This window comes from Apostichopus japonicus, chromosome 7, assembly GCF_037975245.1.
Source record: "Apostichopus japonicus isolate 1M-3 chromosome 7, ASM3797524v1, whole genome shotgun sequence".
Lineage (NCBI taxonomy): Eukaryota > Metazoa > Echinodermata > Holothuroidea > Aspidochirotida > Stichopodidae > Apostichopus > Apostichopus japonicus.
In genome coordinates, this window is record NC_092567.1 from 6,723,306 (window position 1) to 6,746,791 (window position 23,486).

The 23,486-nt window shown below is 39.2% G+C and overlaps 2 protein-coding genes across 16 annotated transcripts in view; one reads left to right on the top strand and one right to left on the bottom strand.

Moving 5' to 3' along the window:
- The window catches only part of LOC139970082 (uncharacterized), an 892,672-nt gene that overhangs the window by 419,343 nt on the left and 449,843 nt on the right, over nucleotides 1-23,486 (bottom strand). The window lies entirely within an intron of this gene.
- The window catches only part of LOC139970055 (uncharacterized), a 78,128-nt gene continuing 56,058 nt past the window's right edge, over nucleotides 1,417-23,486 (top strand). The window contains exons 1-3 of the mRNA XM_071975671.1: nucleotides 1,417-1,583; nucleotides 3,925-4,078; nucleotides 4,436-5,958. Of these exons, the coding sequence (XP_071831772.1) occupies nucleotides 4,036-4,078; nucleotides 4,436-5,958 (1,566 nt within the window). The 5' untranslated portion in view covers nucleotides 1,417-1,583; nucleotides 3,925-4,035. The remainder of the gene's footprint in view (nucleotides 1,584-3,924; nucleotides 4,079-4,435; nucleotides 5,959-23,486) is intronic.

Consider the following 23,486-nt stretch of genomic DNA (forward strand, 5'->3'; position numbering starts at 1 on the left):
ATAGAGTACAGTTCCCTACTCTTAAAGTACAATCACCCTACTCTATAAAGTCCAGTCAACCTACTCTATAAAGTACATGATTCATACTCTATAAAGTACAGTCCTCCTACACTATGAAGTACAGTACTCATACTCTATAAAGTAAAGTCACCCTACTCTAAAAGTACGATCATCCTTCTATATAAATAACAGTCCCCTACTCTATAAACTAACGTCTCCAGCTCTATAAAGTACAGTCCCCTACTCTATAAATTAAAGCTCCCTGCTCTAAAAGTACAATCATCCTACTCTATAAAGTACAGTCACCCTACTCTATAAAGTACAGTCACCCTACTCTATTAAGTACAGTCCCCTACTCTATAAATTGCATTCCCCCTACTCTTTAAAGTACAGTCCCCTACTCTTAAAGTACAACCACCCTACTCTATAAAATACAGTCAACCTACTCTATAAAGTACAGTCACATACTCTATAAAGTACAGTCCGTAATATCATGTTAGCATTCGCAATGTTAACCATTGTGAAAATGAGCTAGCTGTTATCATTGCGATATATCTTGTTAGCATTGCGAAATATCATGTTTACACGGTGCGTGCTAACAACTTTTATCAAGTAAAACATTGAGTCATTTAACTTTACCCTCAGTGGTGGTCACTGAGGTTATTAAAATGAGATGATATTTTATCACAATATTCATTCAGACAGAATTACTTGAAGACCTCTGATGGTCGCGATTTTGTGCTCTGTGAGCACCGTTGTTACTAAATACTTTTTTATTGGTTGAGTTAGTTTTGTAGAATAGGTCGACCTATGCACTTGTCGCTTCTGAGAAGCGGCGAAAATAAATCTGTAAACTACAACTACAGAGAGCGGTGTCTATCTGTTGTCTCTTCTGGTGCTGCCTTTCTACATCATCCGTATGTCCTGAATAAATCTGAGACCCCGGCAACGTTACAATACCTACACTCTCTTTTGTCAAATTGTTTATCATTTCTTTGAGTATTTTTCATATTTGTTTAATAAACAGTGGATTTACGTTGTTTTCATTTTCGTGAACGAATCTGTAGATTTCTTGTCAAGACACATTCAGAGTTGGCCATCGCCGCTTGAAGTTTCATCTACACAGTTTGCGTACTTTACAGGCATATTACGCACATAGGAAAAAAACATCGGAAACTTACAATGGTTTCGTATTAGCAGACGTATCTGAGAGCAATGCATATATATATACGTACAGAAGGGACTTTAAAACGGCTGATATGACAGAATAAACACAACAAGGCATAAATATCAGATATGAATTGTACTATCAAATAAAGTATTTGATTGTGTAAACTATAAAACATGAACTTTGAAATCAGTTAAAACTATAAACTGATTCCTCCCAATATCTATTTAGCGTTCAGAATCGTATGTTAGGACGTCACATGACATACACGACGCCATCTTGCCAATTTGATGTTCTTCATTCCTGTTTCCGTATGTTCTTCTTTCGTGTGTTTCGTCTGTTATTTTAAGGATTAAAGGATTCTAGACTTAAATTATACTCTGGTTGATAGATCCACATAGCGATGATCGTACTGGTAAGTAACGTACATGAGACATTAATGGTGTGAAGCTACATACATATATATATATATATATATATATATATATATATATATATATATATATATATATATATATATATACTGAAATACTTAACACGTCATTAATAACACAGGCTATGTATTGATGTACTAAACACTTCATTAATTACACAGGCTATATACTGATATACTTAACACGTCATTAATAACACATGCTATGTACTGATATACTAAACACGTCATTAATAACACAGGCTATGTACTGATAAACTTAACACGTCATTAATAACACAGGCTATGTACTGATATACTAAACACGTCATTAATTACACAGGCTATGTACTGATTTACTAAACACGTCATTAATAATACAGGCTATGTAATGATATACTAAATACGGTATTAATAACACGTGTTATGTACCGATATACTTAACACGTCATTAATAACACAGGCTTTGTCCTGATATACTTAACACGTCATTTAAAACACAGGTTATGTACTGATATACTAAACACGTCATTAATAACACAGGCTATGTATTTATATACTTAACACGTCATTAATAACACAGGCTATGTACTTATATACAAAACACGTCATTAATAACACAGCCTATATACTGATAAACTTCACACGTCATTAATAACACAGGCTATATACTGATATACTAAACACGTCATTAATAATACAGGCTATGTTAAATTTATGACAACAGATTACTATATGAACATGGCGTCTTCAAGGCTATTTCAATTGATCAGAATTATAATCCATGTCTGTATGATCATGTTCAATGTCGATTGTAATATTTCTTCAATTTGAAGGTAATAATTTAGGCTCATGTTAGTTAAACTATTATTATGTAAATCCTGGTTATTTAAAAGTTCATTCATACAGCTACAACATATCTCTTCCAACCAGAATATGTGCTATCCTTCCACTTTATTGCTGTCAAACCAGATCATAAATCACCTAACAGAGTACTGTCGAAACAGACATTTAGAATTGTACTGCTTTCATAGCGGGCGTTACTCCGTTAGGCTGATACGACATTACATGTATGAATCGGGATAGGAGTAACTTAAAAGGTTTCTCAAGATATATAGGCATTATTTTAATTTGCAACTTTAGCATGGGAGAGATGCAGTTGTCTTACTTTCTATCCGTATGGAACATGGTATGAATTATGTGGGAAGTATGTAGACAATTTTGATACGTTTTACTAAGATAAATCTAGTTGGAAGTTCATGGAACATGGTATAAGTTAGGCTTATATGTGGGAATTAAAGAGAACATTGAATAAGTTAGAATATGCTAAACCGGTGGAAATGTGGTTCTATTAGCTCATTATCTTTTAAACTCAACAATTTTCCTGATAATCCGGAAGAATATTAATATTAAAACAAAAGACTAAACATATTAAGTTTATGAACTTTACTGATTTTTTTTTTGTAAGTTAATAATCACGTGACTGATATATTTTATTTTATGAGGGTGACCAGAGCAATTCATCTTAAATGTTATTTTGCTGAAATTATTTGAAAAATATAAATCTTTGGAAAATCTTTGGAAAATCAGCTTATTAAAGGAACCGTAAAAAGTATTTCCCTCTGTCCGAAATTCAGTCGTACCGCTTAAAGCAGCAGTTTAGCTAAGGCTTGTGTTACCCTGGTAGGCTAATTACTATGCACACGTATGTGTTTTGATAACTTAGTCTATAATACACAAGTCTTGTGTTGATAACAGTGGGTCATCTTTCTATTTTATTTCATGAAGTAAAGGTTACTGGGGGAATACTTATCTTCTTATTTCTGTATTATAGATCAAATGGAATTATGTTGAATAAAGAAAATCAGACTTTAATCTCACATTTGAAATGAACCTTGACTATAGTCAAACTAATGACCTACATTTGTATCTGATGTCACTATATATTAGTATCGATAAAGTAATAAAAACCATCTAAAGCAGCTTCTTTAAAATGCAAATGAATAGCCGTTGTATCTACAATTAAGAGAGAGCCTCGCAATAATTGTGAAGCCCGCCATATAAAATAATGAGCTGTAGGTGATATTCTTAAAGGATATCGAAAACACTGATAACAAAACAGAAAGTTGAATTTTTCAGGAGCGGATAATATTAGATTACTTCAAAGGTTGATGTTTTGTGTAAACAATAAACAGTAAAGAAGAGATAAGGAGCGATTCACCTTGAAGTAATCTTTGTCGAGCCAGAGACCTGTTGGTAAAGTGAATTATAGAATTACACATTGGTTTATGATAATTTTGTAAAGTTAGTTCATCCAATCATACCGTATCAATATATTCAACAGATCATCGCTTTGAATGATAATCATGGAGAATATCACTCAAAGGAAAAGAAAAGTGAAGACCCAAGTTTATCCCGCCAACCAGTCACGGAAGTTTTTGTGACGTCATAATCGATGGAGCGCCTTACAGTGTCGATGGAGCGCCTTACAGTGCAAGGTGTGTTGTTATTACATCGTTTTGGGTTAGAAACCTAGTATAAGAAGACTGATGTTTATAATTAACATTGATGAGGATTTGAGCCTCAGCATTCTAAATACTCTTACATTGTATGAACGAGATTTCAGCGTGACTTTTTTATTTTGTTCATTATTTTTTTCTACCTTATTTACTTGAACTAACCGAATGGAAAATTTGCTTATTACTCCGATTTAACTGATATAATTTGATCGTTCAGAGTGACATCCAACAGATTGCCCGCCATAATTGTCTCCATATATATAAGCACTGACACGCCCCAATTTTATTGACCAAAAAATAATGTTTACAAATCAAACTTTTGGCATTTGTTTTCAGACAAAAAGGCCATACTCATCGATTCTCTGAAGAGCAGGTATAAACTACAATATGACGCAGTTCAGCCCATACCGTACATCAAGGACAGACTATATTGTGTAGACAAGGTATTTGTTGAGGGCGGTACAGAGATCCATATTGTTAAAGGAGCGACGAAGGAGAAAGAAGGACCATGGGTACGTGTGGGCTCGTACAAAGATATCTTCACAGACCCTCGAATGAAAGCCAAACGGCGCATCATAGAAGCAGAAGCCGGGTATGGTAAGTCAACAGTGGCCCTACAGCTCGCCTATGATTGGTGCAATGGTGTAAAGGATTCACCTTTTAAAGACGTAGAGATTCTAATTCTTCTCCGGTTAAGGCAGCTGAACAGCAAGATATCAATCTATCAAGCAATTAAACTGTTCTTAGGACCAAGAGATCCTCGTATCAAATCTACTGATATTAAAGATATCATTGAAAGCTGTTCTTCTGTTAAGGTACTCCTGGACGGATATGATGAGTTTCCTGATAGGGACGGAGCAACCGGAAGTGACGTAGGACGTATCATAACGAGGAATCTGTTTAGGAATATTGATGTTACCCTGACAACCAGATATCTCCCGAAGGACTATGACCAAGCAAACACAAAACGAGTGCGGTTAGTTGGTTTTGACGAAAAGGCACGTGACCAATACATTCGCAAAGCTGTTACTGGGGAAGACGAAGAAAGCGTTTCTAAAATTAAGCGCGCTTTGAAAGCAAACCCGATCCTGGATGCCCTATGTCAGGTGCCTCTTTTCTTTGTCATGTTTTCTCACATGACTCACGAGAAAGTACTTTTTATGAGATTTAATTCAGTTACAGAGTTTTTCCGCTACATGATGAAGTGTTTCCATAGTCACAAGAGCAATAAATCAATGGATAGGAACACGAGACCACACAATGTTACATATGAATTGAAATTCGCTGAACTGAGTAAAGTAGCATTTGAAGGTCTCTGCGGTGAAAACCAACAGTTATCATGGCGTAAGGATGGACTCTGTACACGACTAGGTCAAGGGTTTCTTAAACATTATATTGCAGTCGGTATCTTGGTAGAGGAAGAAGTGTCTACTGAGACAAACGAACATACTTCTACTACAGACTTACAGACAAGGACTGACGTAAGGTTCTACCATAAACTATTCTGTGAATGGTTTGCGTGTTTTAGACTGGTAGAATTTGTAGCTGCTACAAGAGGTGCATCTGAGCTGAAGAATGTTCTTGATAAAGTGGATCCATTTAATCTTCAGTACCTCTATCGGTTCGCCTGTGGGATTAACCCAGCAGTTGGAAAGAGAATAATAGAATACTTGAAGAGCAGGAAAGACGGTGATAAGTTTGCCATCCTCTGCATCCTGGAACAAACTGGTGAGGTAGATGGAATCAAGGAAACCGTCAGGGATCTGTGTGCAAAGATGGTGGAAATCAATGCACACTCACACAGTAGACTACTACAGAGGTCTACCATACAGCTACTGGAGATTGCTGCCAGATATGACGTAAGTATTAATAATAAATTACTATTTTACTCGCTGCATGGATTGAATTGGTAGACATATTTAGCTGAATGCCTATATGTAACCGTGACACAATTCAATTTATAGTAAACACACTCTGACAAATTAAAACCCAAAGTAAGATTCCTGATAGCATCTTTCATGCTCTCTTCACGTGATGGAATTATGGTGGAAATGTATGCTGAATGCAGTGGCGGCGGAACCGGGGGGGGGGGGGCTTGGGGGGGGCTCAGCCCCCCAATGAAAAAGTTGAGGGGGCAAATGCATGATAAGCCCCCCCCCCCCAATATTTACCAAGGCTCCGAAACGTGCATCTGTCCATTTTTCAATGCATACTTGTCGATCTGTCTGATGCACACGTATACTATATAGGTGTAATAATTTTAGTAATTGCTGGGGGACCCTCGGCCCGTCCCCTGGCTATAGACCACATTGTCACCCCAACCGCGTCTTCACGCCCCGTGAAAAGTGGAAGCAGTGAGTGTGAGTACCGGTAAGCGTAACACAACTTCGTCTTAGGCCAATGACTTGCCTCATTTCAGCCAGTTCTCCAACATCCCCTTACTTAGTGGCGGAGCGTCCATATGTAGTCAGGGGTGGATGCCCACCCCCCCCCCTGACGGACTCAAATGGACTGCTGGCGACCTTTTCAGCTTTTCACTACTTTTTACTTATTCGCGATTATTGACTATTTTATTGCGCTCTCATATACCTATTGACATTTGTCATATTCTGTTGGTGTAATTTTCCGACAAAATGGCGACGACACCTATTTATTCTCCGTTTATCAGTGCAAATTAGCAAGGCCCGAAAAGGGTCATTTCCTGCAATCTAGGGAGTATCTTTACTCAAAAATTTTCTGTACGCTCCGCGCAAACCTGTGGTGGCGCTCCGCTTAGATAGTGTCGAAAGCGCCCCTACAGACCATTCGTGACCCCGCTGACCAATACCCCTAGCTCCACCACTGCCCTTACTACACTCAAAAACGTCTTTGCGAGTACACTAAGAGTAATAGCTACTCTCTTAAAACACCATCGAATATACAAATTACAATATTTTTTACAGACTTTTACGTGCAATCTGAGAAATTGCAGGCTTGAGACCCATATTTTAGGGCTAGGTATTCGCAGCATTAAACACTCGGGAAGTGCCGTTTCCGGCCATCTGGGGGTTTGAAAAAACCCAAAATTTTCTTGTACGCTCCGCGCCAACTGATGGTGGCGCTCCGCTTAGATAGCCTCCACACATTAGCACCCCCAATAATTTTTCCGTTCCGCCGCGCCTGGCTGAATGTATACTGTATAGTACAGTTAAAAGAAATATAAACATAACATTAACAACAAGACCATAGACATTATTTAACAAGCAGGGCGTTGTCATTTAGTAAAGTACAGATCAGTGGTTTAAAAACAAAAGGAAAACTTCTTTAAAAAAAAACGTCTAAAACGAAAGATACACACTGATAGAGTTTTACAAGGGAGGGCGGGGGTGCCTGATTCAGATATATAGAGAAGACCACCAAGACTATGAGTAAAACCCCGTTTGAATATGGCATCTGAGAGAAAGTCCATGGGCAACCTAACAATCCCTACGGTAGTACGACCCAGACAAAGTGACATTTGAGGTTGAGGTGGGGTTGCCGAAGGAGTTAATAATATTTATTGGTATATTTCTGCTTTTACGATCAATTGGATCATTTCGAAACGCAGATTTATAATTTAGTGTTGATGCGATTAGGATCCATTGAATTTAACTTCGGATTGAGCTCGATAGGGGAGGGGAAGGTAATGTTTCATTTAGAATTTACAACCGTTCTTTTAAGCTCGTTATCATAAACTGATGTGGAGAAGTCAATTCATTTTCAGGTTGGCAAGAAACACGTGTTTTAATATTCTGTATTCACTTTCCAGTCAGCATTTCACTTGTTAAATTAAAGAAGGCCTACATGACGTCATTCGATCGTACCGCGTAGTATAGTTGGGTAAGGCATAACTAAACATGGTTCCTTGCAAGGAAACTTACTTCGAACGTTATAGGTCCATTATTATCAGTGGCGTAGCTACGGGGGGGCCTGGGGGGGCCGAGGCCCCCCCATGAAATCGGCTGGCCCCCCCACTGGCCCCCCCACTGGGAATGGGGTAAAAAAAAACACACTCATCAGTGCGATTCGCTAATATTTTTTGTTCAATAATTTGGGTAATAGAGTTACACAATTTTCTCGTCTGCATCTGGCAGAATAAGAATAATACAATATCTGTAGTAATCATGAGAATGGTCACACAGCATGGCATGGCAATGGTCGATGCGACGATTGCGACCATACACCACGAACCTTGTTGTGCTGCGTGATAGCGATATCTGCTGAAAATATGTTCAGTGCTTCCACCTAGCGCAACAATCTATCAAAAGATTAGCTCCGTTTGTTCTGAGCCGAGGTATCAGGTATTCATGGGTGGCGATCATGGGGGGGGGGGGGACGGGGGGGGGGGACATGTCCCCCCAATATTTCAGGTGGGGGATATAGTATCTTATATCCCCCCCCCCCCAATATTTGGTGGCATAGTTTTTTTTTAAGCATATGTTTTGTATTTTTTTATGATATCGCTAGTAATTTCAAAATAGAAAATGCTTAGATGCAACTTACAAGGCCTGGGAAGTGCCATTTCCAGCGATCTGGGAGGCATTTTCGGCCAAAATTTTCTTTTGCGCTTCGCGCCAACTTATGGTGGCGCTACGCTTAGAAAGTCTGGGTACAAGCTTTGCCCCTCCCTTGGCAAATTCCTCGCAAAGCGCCTGTCTAACCGTGTCACAATTTGTTACTATATATGACCGAAAGTAGTTTTTACTTTTTTTTCTCGAAATGAATAGCTAGACGGACCGCATCCGTAATGAAATTTGGTTTGCATCTTGTGTATGAGTGTAAGTACGTACAATCATACATAGGATCCACATCGATATGGGTTCACTGGGTTTCCATTTGGCCTGTTTCCTACAAGATTTCTAACCGCAGGTGCGTAGCCAAGGGAGGGGGGGTGAAGGGGTGGAGACCGCCCCCCCCCCTCGAGCATATTTTTTTGGGATTTTCTATGATATCGAAGTTTTATAGTAGCCGTTATAAGAGGTTTTAATATTTGTACACCAATAATTTAACTGTGTCTGAAATTTCGAAAATTCCTTGACCAACATTCTTCATCATAGTATACTTCCCTCTACACTCGTACAATTTTGACCGGTCTGTTAGTGGTTGAGGGGGGGTTTTCTATATTGGTTGTCCATAGATGAAATTTAGTGCAACATTATGGGTATGTTTTGAAGTGAATTTATTATTCAAATTCTGAACAAATAATGGGCTTAAAACCTTGAAAAGTGGGGCTGACGGGTATTGTGGGGCGTTACGTAGAATTACCTACAAATGCAATGAGGTCGAACATGATGTGTGACTGGTGACAATCTTAACAAAAGGTTATGAATGAAAAAAAAAACTATTAGGAAAAACTTGGTTCTCAGGCAAAAGTGTACATCTGGTTGGTCATTTTCAAGCCCGAGAAGTGCCATTTCCGGTCATCTGGGGGGCTATCAAAACCAGAAATTTTCTTGTACGCTGCGCGCCAACCAATGGTGGCGCTCCGCTTTGACAGTAATTCGCCTGCATCCAAGCAGATGTCCCCCCCCCCCTTAATATTTGAAACAGATCGCCGCCCATGCAGGTATTCATATATTGCCTCGAGTCAAATGAATATATGTCATTGAATATTCCACAAAACAACTTTTTTATGGCCACGAAACTGTCGAAACAGGATTTTCCACTACTGGTAGAGATATAAAATATTGGGAATTCTGAAATTCCTGCAAATGATGCCAACTTCCCTCAAGTTAAAATTCTGGTTGAGTTGGCAAGGCCAGTCAGCATGAAAGAGAAAAAACTTTTTTTGCATTTCTGTCACCAAAGTTGCACATCTTTTTTGGTTGCTATTTTGCCTCACAGGTGCCATCTCCTGCGATCTGGGGGGTGCTGAAAATCTCAAATTTTCTCTGTACGCTCCGCGCCAACCATGGTGGCGCTCCGCTTAGATAGTAACCTCCGGCCCCCCCACTAGAAAGAACAGCCCCCCCATGGCCCCCCCACTCAAAAAATCCTAGCTACGCCACTGATTATTATCAACTATGTAATAACGGCATTGACAGTCAGTACTAATCTGATATGTAAAGTCACCACAGTAAGGAATTCCCTTTTATGGTTTATACCAAACAACCCTTACAGGGAGTGTAGTGTATGCTCATTGAACCATACTAATGTAGTAACAACCCTTGCAGGGAGTGTAGTGTGTGGTCATCGAACCATAATAATGTAGTAACTTACAGGAAGTGTAGTGTCATTGAACCATACTAATGCAGTGACAACCCTTGCAGGGGGTTAATTGTATATAGTCATTGAACCTTACTAATGTAGTAACAACCCTTACAAGAAGTGTAGTGTGTGGTCATCGAACCATAATAATGTAGTAACAACACTTGCAGGAAGTGTAGTATGTGTCATTGAACCATACTAATGTAGTGACAACCCTTGCAGGGGGTTAATTGTATATTGTCATTGAACCTTACTAATGTAGTAACAACCCTTACAAGAAGTGTAGTGTGTGGTCATCGAACCATACTAAGGTAGTAACAACCCTTTCAGGGGGTTAATTGTATATGGTCATTAAACCTTGCTATTATAGTAACAACCCTTACAGGGAGTGTAGTGTATGGTCATTGAACCATACTAATATAGTAAAACGCCTTGCAGGGGGTTAATTGTATATGGTCATTGAACCATACTAATGTAGTAACAACACTTGCAGGAAGTGTAGTATGTGTCATTGAACCATACTAATGTAGTGACAACCCTTGCAGGGGGTTAATTGTATATGGTCATTGAACCTTACTAATGTAGTAACAACCCTTACATGAAGTGTAGTGAGTGGTCATCGAACCATACTAAGGTAGTAACAACCCTTGCAGGGGATTAATTGTATATGGTCATTGAACCATACTAATGTAGTGACAACTCTTACAGGGAGTTGGTCATCGAACCATAATAATGTAGTAACAACACTTACAGGAAGTGTAGTATGTGTCATTGAACCATACTAATGTAGTGACAACCCTTGCAGGGGGTTAATTGTATATGGTCATTGAACCTTACTAATGTAGTAACAACCCTTACATGAAGTGTAGTGAGTGGTCATCGAACCATACTAAGGTAGTGACAACCCTTGCAGGGGGTTAATTGTATATGGTCATTGAACCTTACTAATGTAGTAACAACCCTTACATGAAGTGTAGTGAGTGGTCATCGAACCATACTAAGGTAGTAACAACCCTTGCAGGGGGTTAATTGTATATGGTCATACAACCATACTAATGTAGTGTCAGTGTAGCCTCAAGCCATGCAAGGAGCCAACATTCGCCGTTCTTAAACGAATACGTTACAACTGTGAAATCAAAAAGTTAGAGTTAATTCTGTAAAGGAATAAGTTCTCTTCTATAAACGAATCCTTATTTATCAGGTTACATTTTGTCTAATTGTTTACTTCAGTATTGCAATGAACTCATACGTGGCCAACCCATTTAGTGTAAATTATAACCGACACGCTTCAATGTGTGTATTTTGCTAAGAAAAGTCACCAAGGTAAAAACCTGACGAAAACCAAACTATCGAACGACTGATCCGCATAGAGACTGTGACCTTCGTCGGGTGTGTATCACTGTTCCCCTCGAAAGGGAACACCTAATTTGTATACGTTTAGGTTTAGGTTTAGTAAATGCTTCAGCATTAAGTCAACTATATATACCGACTTTTTGTATTTGAGAAAATAGTTAACACTGTGACGTTAATTTTAGCCCCAACAACAACAGTTTTGTAACCAGTAAACACATGCTTTTATATCAAAAGAAGTAAATCTACCAACCTTCAACATTAATTAGAGACATGAGGCGTATAATTAAGCAAAGAAATTACCTAACGAGAATATATCCCACATAATTTTAGGTAGCACCTTTATTATCGATATGCAAATTGAACAGTGTCCGATGTTTGTGAATTGATACAGAACGTTGATAACGTGTAATTGTGCATACACGCAAAGGTGTCATAATACCCACTAAGACAACTTGTGCATTATAACATAACAATGCATTCAACTGTTATTCTATATACAACGAATGGTGAACGTTAATTTACAATATACAGGTACTGTTGTTTGTCCATAACGTTTTGTTATTTTCAAAATTTCACTATTAATTTACAGGGTCTGTTTTGTCTCGAGAGAGCTCCCTGCTATAATTAGACAGCTGTCACAGAGAGAGAGCTTCCTGGTATTGCTAGGGAGCGGTCACAGAGAGGGTTACCTAGTATAATTAGGAAGCTGTCGCGGAGGTAACTCCCTGGTATTATAAGGGAGCTGTAACAAACAGAGCTCTCTAGAATTAATATGAGCTGTCAAAAAGAGAGAGCTCCCTGGTATCAGGGAGTTGTTATGGAATTAGAGAGCAGTCACAGAGAGAACTCACTGGTATCAGGGAGTTGTTATGGAACTCCCTGCTGGTATTATTAGGGAGCTATAACAAACCAGGGAGTTGTTATGGAACAAACATAGCTCCCTGGTATTGGTATAATAAGGGGGCTGTCACAGAGAGGTCCTTGGTATAATTAGGGAGCTGTTACAGAGAGGCCCTTGGTATTTTTAGGAAGCTATCACAAACAGAGCTCTCTAGAATTAATATGAGCTGTCAAAAACTCACTGGTATTATTAGGGAGCTATAACAAACATAGCTCCCTGGTATTGGTATCATAAGGGGGCTGTCACAGAGAGGTCCTTGGTATAATTAGGGAGCTGTTACAGAGAGGCCCTTGGTATTTTTAGGAAGCTATCACAAACAGAGCTCTCTAGAATTAATATGAGCTGTCAAAAAGAGAGAGCTCCCTGGTATAATTAGAGAGCAGTCACAGAGAGAACTCACTGGTATTATTAGGGAGCTATAACAAACATAGCTCCCTGGTATTAATATAGTAGCTGTCACAAAGGGTTCTCTTGTATAATTAAGCAGTTGTCACAAAGTGTGCACCCTATTACAAGTAGGGAGTTGTCACGCAGAGAGGTCCTTGGTGTAACACAACCCCCCCCCCCCCCTCCCCCGTCATTATCAATGTTTAGTTTCTGCTGCGTAGAAGTATAGAAGACGCGAATATAGCATTGTACAGGGTCAAAGTATTAATAGATAACAATATCAGCTGATCAGTGATATGGTTAACTGTTTGTTTGTTATGTAAATATCGAGTGATGGTTTGTATGTATGTATGTATGTATGTATATTAGATCCTCCTGCAAGCAGGAACTCGCGAAGAAGCCGCATTGGCTTATCAAAGCCGCAAGCTGACCGAAGTCAGTCTCTTACATTCATATTTAACGTCCATGATTATGAATTGTTAATTGTCAACAACTCTGTAACTGGACGACATAACTGGACGTCTGTAACTGGACGACAACTGGACGACGGTTTCTGGAAGGCTAAATACATACTATGATATAAGTGACTTTTAGTGCGCGATGATTGATGTGATGTTTGAGTTTTACATCAATATTCTCATTTTTGTTGCCGTTTCAAGGGAAATATGAAAATAATTTCACCCCTTCCCCTCTCCCTTGAACGTAACATATCGTTTTGCATTGACTCAGGTGTACAGATTGCAGATCACCAAAGTGGTTGTCTGGTTTCAACATTCTTGGTGTAATTGAAGTGGACAATTGTGACACTTTATGTTATATATTTTTGCTATAACGGGTGGAGGATGATAACACCGGATTGTTAGAAATAGCCGAAGAAGGTTCATTACACTTTGTAATCACTTCAGAGTCTTAATCTATATATAGGCAGAGTGGTATTGGAGGTTGGGTGGGGTTGCACAAAGACCCCTGTTAACAAATCTCTCTTTTATAAGATAAATGCAATTTGAAATGTATGAAGAATGAGACTTAACATTATCATTTCATGTTAGATACAATGTGAATGTACGTCATAACACATGAGACTAGATGCATACAATAGCATACATACTTTACTATATTATTATTACTATGAAGTATAAATAAGTTTTGAAAGTAGACTCGATATTTCATATTAGGAACAAAGTTTAAGACGAAGCGTTTAAACAAAAAGGAAAATTTAATACCTTTATCTACATAGTCATGTAAACTTTGTTATTAACCATGAACAAATTAAAATTCAACCATGACAGTACCAGATATGTAGAAGACAAACATACCTATTGAAATCGAATGATGGCATTGGTAAGAAGGTCCATTACACCCTAGAAATCCCTGCCTAGACAGGGGAGGAGAATGTGATATTTTATTCAGAATTTACATCCGTTCTAGGTATTGTAGTGCGCATGCACGCTACAATATTTGGAAAACTAACCCGCTCCATCATCCGTATCCGCAGGGCTGGTGAATGACAGCTGAACATACACTCTTCATAACAATCTCAAATTCACTGGTTGGCTACGCAGGAAAATATCCAGACCCAGATTTGCAAAGAACTGTTGCGACGAACAGTTAATTCTGCACACCTAAAGAGAAAAAGATCCCATTGAGTAGACTACTTCTTCAAAACTATACGTAAAATTCTCTACTTTGGTTCTTTATTCTCAAATTGAACAAGACAGGTAACAATTGAAAGCATTTGAGATAAAAACATCCTGCAAAAAGTTGCAAGCAACAAATGTTCATAGTATTTATCCTCAACAACTCGGTGTTATTTGGTTATCTGCTGCTCGAACAGCTAGCCCATAACGGCATGACATTATATACTACACAGTCATGGTTAGTTTCCACAGCTAGCTTCTCTGAACGTGTTTTGGATGATGATGAACCAGGGCCAGGATATCGACCGAAGATTTATTAATACACCGGAGGGTGTTACATTTGTTTAATGATAGAGTAGTTGTACATTGTATTCGTTAGATTAATGGTGAATCGAGCCTTCGGTGTTAATCACTGTTTGTTCGTAAAATTTCGCTAACTAGGCGAGGAATATAGAAATTGAAGTAGGAAGAATGACGTCATGCGACATATACTGGAGCCACCCATCCAACTGGTGGCGCTTTGCTTGTACGGCAAGAAAATACCGGCGCGTAATACAAGGACTATACGTCTTTAACATAACTAAAGTGATAAAGTTAACATAATTCACTCGAATGGTGATACCGTGTGCAGCATTTGGGTGCCAAAAAAGTAGCATTGGTCTGTAGTTTCATGGGTAATTCTTAGGAAGCATATAGGTATATAATTACTTTACTATTGTCGTCTGCTCAGCTGCTGTATTGCTATTCACTGGACCCTGGATGTAGTTAGCCTAGGCCCTAGACCGGCTACGGCTGTCCTTTTGGATGCGATATGACTAAAGCTTAATGAAAAAAAAATGTTAACACCTCATTTTACGTAAAACTGTATCCCTAACGATATATCCACATGCCAGAATAACATGGGATGACGATTATGATGTCATGGGTTTATCACTAACAATTTAATACTAGGAAGATAGGCTACTACCCACTGTGCAACATTAAACTGAGAAACTACATGCACAGACTAATATGGAAGTATTACACAAAGGTAGGTGTGTGTGAGAAGGGGGTGGGGAGGACGGAGGAATGCTTTTCCACGACATTTTTCAGGGACAATGATGTCACTATTTGAGTGGAGCACTAAATAAAACAAGCAAGGAAAATCTTTGTCATATGCCTCTCAGATACCGGAAATGACCCATTCCAGATTAAAAGTTGCACAAACACTCCACTAAGAGGTGAGGGAAAACAGTTTCCAAAGTTGGTTCTTAAGTATAGTACTAACCACTCTGGGAGCCATTACATGTCTCTGTTGTGCAAAGTACACCTATACTCTTTCGAAAATAGGGTAAAACCAAATTCAGGACAATTACCCTCCCGGACAATTTCCCCCGGACAATTGGCCCACAGATAATTGTCAATCGGGAGCACCTAATTGGCACGATTAAACAACGCTAGATACCAATAAAAACTGTGCGTGTGTACTATATTCTTTTATATTAGCATAACCACCAGGCTCAACTCACCTGAGAAAAAAAATAATCGCTAAGTTAAAGATACGAACAACGAGTATCTCTGTGCGAGATTCTCGTGCATTAGTGATATATTTATTTATTTATTTTATTTTTCTGTTGGTAAACCATGTCTGCCCTGTAGAGAGTGACTTTCGCTTAATTTTTCCACATAAAGATGTGAGATATTGGATAACTTTGGTCTACTTACATATATATCCACACTAATACTTTTGCAATGTTGTAAAACGTATGAATACCGTTGAATTGAAAAGCTTAAATAGCAAAACGATTGTATTTTAGGAGACAAAGTACCAAAAAACTTGTTTGTTTCGCGTGCATTATGTATACTATAGCTACACTGACACAAGGGTAATATTTTGGGCGTTAATTCAGTAAATTTGCAGTTTGCGCTTGGGCCCATATAAACTGTACTAAACATTTTGACAGGGGGGGGGGGGCGCCAAAAGCGAAATTTGCCCCTCACTGCCCCGATCGCCATTAATGCCCAATACGCTACTGCAAGGAATTGAAGTTAAACTACTACTTCGCGTTCTCAAAGTACATCACTGAAGCTGCATAAAGAACTAACATACTACAGTATATTAAAGAGTTAATGACAGAAAACATAATCGCGCGTATATGGATTTGACTACTGAACACACTAAATAGAAAATGATATCGTCTCTGCTTAAAGCCTCCATGTTTAGTTCTGATGACTTCACATAGAGGCATATCTAGGTTATGACGTTACAAGTACGTCAATGTGTATATTCAATAAGCTAGTTCGATTTTGGGGGTCATGTTTCTCTCCTCTTGTAATATATGTTGATAGTATAAAACCAATCGTTAATGAGCTTTTACAGAGCCTCAAAATTATCGTTGGCGTCCATTTTGAATTTATGTTAATTGGATATAATATTCAGTGGGGACACAAGAACAATATGAAAAAATTAAATCTCCTGAAGCAGTTTGTTCTAGGTTCACCCCCATTTTTAATGGACTAAGCCTACATAGGCTGTCAATCAATCGTCGAAATTTCCGAGGAGGGGGATTGTCCCGGGGGGGGGGCGATTGTCCGGGTGGAAATTGTCATGGTTGGGAATTGTCCGGAGTAGGAATTCTCCGGGAGGCACTTTTCAGGGTTGGCAATTGTCCTGGTGGGAATTGTCCCGGGGGGAAGGGGTTGTTGGGGGGGGTTATCGTCCGGGAGGATTATTCCAGGGGTGGGGATTTCCGGGAACGCTGTCAAGTATGTATCATATGCCGTTTAGATGACCAGAATGAAACTAAACGGTGCTGTTAGCTCTAGAATATTATTTTGTTATCTGTTTTAGTAAAGGACAATTATTAGGGACAATATATTTGTATCTTGATTGCCCTTTTCAGGTACCTTAAAAAGTTCATCGGGACGCATCTAAAATATGTCCCTCTTTTCCCAGTGAGAACAAAATTACATCTTCGTTATCCATCTTTTTAAAGCCAGAATATTTAATACATTATGGAACTGAAACATCTTATCTTCAATCTAAACAAGATATCTAGTCATATATCGTAATAATGATAATATCAACTAACTATGAAGCAATTATACGATACCACAGGGCAAACTTCTTATGATCTTTATATTTGTTTGTTGTGTAAACAGTGACTGTCAAACAACGGTAGTAAAGTACGTTATAAATTTAGCCTCTGGCACATGATAAGTATAGCGATGACAATATAGGCAAGCAAGTTCCTGGTTAGAAAAGTATATGTTAGATGTGAAAAAACATGTTAATATTAATATAGTTATTTTATGTTTAGGAAAGATAGATACAAGAATAAGTATATTCATATTAAGAAGCAACAACACACAACATTAAAAGAACGGGAAGCCCTGTTATTTGAAAATTCCCCTTTTCTCATGTTCTGATATGTAACAAGTGAAACACGTTTCGTTTTCTATATGGAAATTACTGGATTACATCTGTTGCTTTAATAATTTATCATCAAATCACAATGAATGACACGTTACTGATCTAAATTTTACTGTTAGCTGAACTTTGAGCCGAGTTTATCACAGTGTCTTTATAATAAGCCAATGTTTGTCAAGTCAAGTCACAAGTCTTTCGCCCAAGTCAAGCGTAATTGTTGCGGGTCCTGTGAATGAAATGTTTAAGTGAGCTCTTGTTTCAATGCTATGGAGGCAACTCTTTTCTACAAGAGTAGCCATATACACTGGGGAGCAACTGAACTAATATTTTGCCATAATGCAGGGCAGGGGAGGAGCAGAGGGGTAGCTAGGGGAGGGGATAGGGCCTCAAGTATTTGTCTGCCACCCCCAGTAATATACACTGGGCAGCAACTGAACTTCAGTGTATAATAGGTATACTTATACTCTCTCTCTCAGTAGGCAAATGTGACGTTAATACAAAATCAAAAGATGTACTTATTCTATACAGAGACTAAACTTTTACCATAATGGAGGGCATGGAGGAGCAGGAGGGTAGCTACGGGAGGGCAATAGGGCCTCAAATATTTGTCTGCCACCCCTTGAAAAATCAAAACTGGAATGATAGTTATATACATAAAAGTATGAAACATTATTTTCTAGGTTTCCTTTATTCTGTTCTCTGCTGGTTAAGCTGTACCAGGTGGCAGCATCTGCTCAGACTGTTATTACAAAGTACGCAATATAATGTTTCAGGGTATTACGGTGGCTCAGAAGGAACATTGATCACAGAAAATTATGTTAACAAATTCTTGGTCCAATTTACTTTGCTTACCTCGACGTTCAACTATTATTTTCAAAAACAAAAACGATTTTACATATTGACATTTGGTGGTTTCATTTCTGGTATTTGATTTTTCTTACAGAACAATTTAGACTGATTTCGCAAACTTTCGACGCTTTATAGAAATTGTAACGTTGCTCATGAAGTTTTGACGTTTATCTGAAATGTCGACACCAGACGTAAACTGAAAATATGAATTTAAGCAAAAATCGATCATTTGATTACCTCGTATTGATTGCTAACAAAGGATCCAGCCGAATGACTCAGCAATATCTTAAAGTACAATCGCAGATGAGTGGAGCTGGTGTCCTCGACACTGAAGAATGTCTTCATCTAACAAGTAAACTAAGGAAGATGTGATAATGTACTCCCCCCCCCTTCCCCCTTCCCTACAGCCTCCCTCGCTTTGAAACTCCAGGTATTCAGTCATTCGGTACAACGAATACCATCTTTAATTGGGTTATAACTAATTAACGTCTCATGAACACTCCGTCTTCCACGCCACCCAATTCCATGATAATAAACTACTGCGTGTACAGGCTATGCGCTGAATGTTAGGAAAGATAGAACAAACACCGTCTTTAACCATCACGCCACCATCCCCCTCCCAACCCTAGTTATTCCATTTGACTTGAAGACAACCCAGGTGACAATCATCTCCCATTTAAGTGATATACAGCTGTGATATTAAAGAGCACGTGACATGTCTGCATGCAGTGGGACACGTTTTTCATCGTATATCGAGTGAAATCTAGGCTTACTTTGTACTATGGAAATTGTGTACAATTATCGCATATTGTATGTAAATACTATAACAACATCAAACAAACAGACAAGTCGTTCCAGACCTAAGGGAGGGGGGGGGTGGCTCTTAGTTAACTTTTGAATAACATACACTGCACTGTTTTTTGAGACATTTGGGAGCAAAACACTGCTACTTTTTTAAGAAAAAGTCGCCCAGGAAAGAACCTGGGCACGAAAACCAAACTACCGAACGACTGATCCGCTCTGAACCCCAGTGTCCTTGCATCGGGACTGTGACTGTGTGATCATCGTCAGGTGTGAATCACCATTCCCCTCGAAAGGGAACAGATACTACACATGATCTTATCCAAAAGGCCGAGGAGCAAAACACTGTTTGATGATAAAATGTACCGAGATACCAAACTCATAGGTAGCGTGGTTTATATTTTAATTCTAACCAATACTTTACATACGGATTAGTTGTACACAGTGGCGTCACCAGACTTTTCAGTCTGGGGGCACAGGGGGGGCACCAGCATTTGATGGGGGGTGCCCCTCCTGGCAAGGCGGAACGGGAAAATTATTGGAGGGGGGCTAATGTGTAGAGACTATCTAAGCGGAGCGCCACCATCGGTTGGCGCGGAGCGTACAAGAAAATTTTGGGTTTTTCAAACCATTTGGAAACGGCACTTCCCGAGTGTTTTATGCTGCGAATACCTAGCCCTAAACTATAGGTCTCAAGCCTGCAATTTCTCAGATTGCACGTACAAGTCTGTAACAACATAGAAATTTGTATATTCGATAGTGTTTTAAGAGAGTAGCTATTACTCGTAGTTTACTCGCAAAGACGTTTTTGAGTGTAGTAAGGGGATGTTGGAGAACTGGCTGAAATGAAGCAAGTCATTGGCCTAAGACGAAGTTATGTTGCGCTTACCGGTACTCACACTCACTGCTTCCACTTTTCAAGGGACGTGAAGACGCGGTTGGGGTGACAATGTGGTCTATAGCCAGGGGACGGGCCGAGGGTCCCCCCAGCATTTACTAAAATTATTACACCTATATAGTATACGTGTGCATCGGACAGATCGACAAGTATGCATTGAAAAATGGGCAGATCCACGTTTCGGAGCCTTGGTAAATATTGGGGGGGGGGGGGCTTATCGTGCATTTGCCCCCTCAACTTTTTCATTGTCTTGTCCTTCTTGTCCTTCTCGTTTTCTCCCATTATCTATTAAGATGTAATAGGTTCCAGCATCGTTACTGGCTCCTATCAGGGATCTCACCATGCAATCCAAAGTTTGATCACACATCGAGTATGGGTCAGTATGCAGGTGTGAACATTCGCCATTTGTTCCTACAAGCATCTGACCTCAAATGACCTCTGCACCCCCTACACAACAGGGTTAATATATGGGTCCACAAATATAGGCAAGTATGGTGCCTGCGGACCCTCACATTCTCACATTTCGTCAGCTCCTAACCTGTCAACCTCAGACCAAGGCAACATATTGCAGTACCCTCCCTTCTCACAGTCATGTAGCTCGCGAAGCGGGCGTGTATATCCGCTGGTATGGCGTGAGTACTGACACATTCAATGTAAATATCGACACATGTTGTGATGGCGCAGGTTACGACTTCGATTCCCGACGTTCAAGGATAAACTTTTTCATTTTTTCGCAGCTCATTTGAAGAAAATACGAATTACTGTGCTTCTTTGTCCTTATGAAAAACCAACTCAGATGATGGGAGTTGAATGTAACAAAATATATATATAATTTTTTACCAATCCAAATCTCAGATGGGGGGCACTCGGTTTTCCAGGGGGGGGGCACGTGCCCCCTGGCCCCCCTTGGCGACGCCACTGGTGTTACACCTATATGACCTACTGACCACCCACCCCCCTTGTAAACATTTCTGCAGACGCTCTTGCTTTGACCTCCTGGTAGGGGGCCCGGGCCCCAGGATCATCGTTACGCCACTGGTAGGGCAATGCACAATAAACAGATAAAAATTATTTATTTCAGTCTCATTTCAACTATTCGAATTTGTAAAGCAAACAGCAGATATCACACCATATCAGTGAGCATGAAAAGGATGAACAGCCTCCAAACTGTCTGTTTGTGTAGTGTTCGGTTTCGGAAATATCTGTTATTTTTCCTTCAACCAAGTTTTATAGTAGCCGTTATAAGAGGGGTTTTCATATTTGTACACCAATAAATTAACTGTGTCTGAATTTTTCAAAAATTCCCTGACCAACATTCTTCATCATACTTTCCTCTACTCGTGCAATTTTGACTGGTCGGTTAGGGGTTGAAGGAGGTTTTTCTATATCGGTTGTCCAATAGATGAAATTTTTTGCAACATTATGGGTATGTTTTGAAGTGAATTTATTCACGAGAATTGTCAAATTTCAAATTCTGAACAAATAATGGGCTTAAAATCTTGAGAAAAAAAAACTATTGGGAAATTCTTGGTTCTCAGGCAAAAGTGTACATCTGGTTGGTCCTTTTTAATCCCGAGAAGTGCCATTTCTGGTGATCTGGGGGTATCAAAACCATAAATTTTCTCGTATGACGCTGCGCGCCAACCGTTGGTGGCACTCCGCTTAGATAGTAATTCGCGCCCCCGGGTTAGAAAATCCTGGATACGCCCCTGAATACTAGTAACACTCATCTGGGCATGTCTTCGTATGCAAGCTTACTTCACATCACGAGAATATCCTCGCTGTTCGCGAGTCAGGAGAGGAATTAAAATAAATCGAAGCAGATAAAGCAAGATAAAGTGCTCATTTATACATTGTGTACCTCTGTTTCATGCTGAGACCAAGTCATGAAATATTGCATATCATAACAAACACCTCAATCGTGTCTCCGCCCTTAATTATATTAATGTAATGCTTTAATCTCTCATTTGCAAATCCTTCCAACTTCTTGTATAATTTCAACATTCCTAGTGGACAAAACTCACATCTCATTTTAACCCCCCCCCCTCCCCCCTAAACGGTAGAGGATGGTAACACCGGATTGTTAGATAATACTGCTTTGAGATGTGACAGACTCGAGTTTTGCGAACATATTGTTTCACTAATCAGTTATTACTACAAATTAACAGCAGACAGTGTTAGTTTACCACTATATAGGCGTAGGAGATAAAGCTACAAACACAACCAGCTGCTTTAAGCTAAAATAGAAAATGCTCTGTTCAGGAGCGTCAATCCGAATTGAGAGTTGGGTGGGGAGGGGGGCATAAATAAGGGTACATGAATAAAACTGAAGGAGTCGGCGAGCAAAGCCTTTTGGGGTGGGGTCCAGGGGCGAATCCCCGCCAGGGTCCAGGGGTCGGACTCTACAAGTGTTTAGGTTTACTTCTGTTTGGTGCCTGAATTGATATGTCATTCATGAATATATTTAATAAAAGTCACATTTGACAAGATTAGACTTGAATTAAAAAGACTTATATATTTCACCTCCTGATGTAACTTTATGGCATTAATCATGATTATTCAGATTGAAACTTAACCCAAAAGGAAGCATCTAAACTTTGCACACAAGAATATCTTGTTATCCAGACATCTACAACATGCACACATATAGTATTATAAGTACATTTGAAAAGCACTATTTGGTATTTAGGCTCATTCACTTCATCGGAAACAAAAAATCATAACAATAAAGATAAACATCAGGGCCGTAGCCTGGGTAGAATTCCTAGCAGCAGTTAAGGAACATCGAGAAACAATATCGTCCAAATGTAACATAGCGATGCTTTGATGTGCGGATATACGGTACCAGGTGCTTTTTCAAGAAATTTGAGTGGGTTGGTCATTTCCAAAAAGGGACCGTCATGACACTATCTAAGGACCTACTGCAG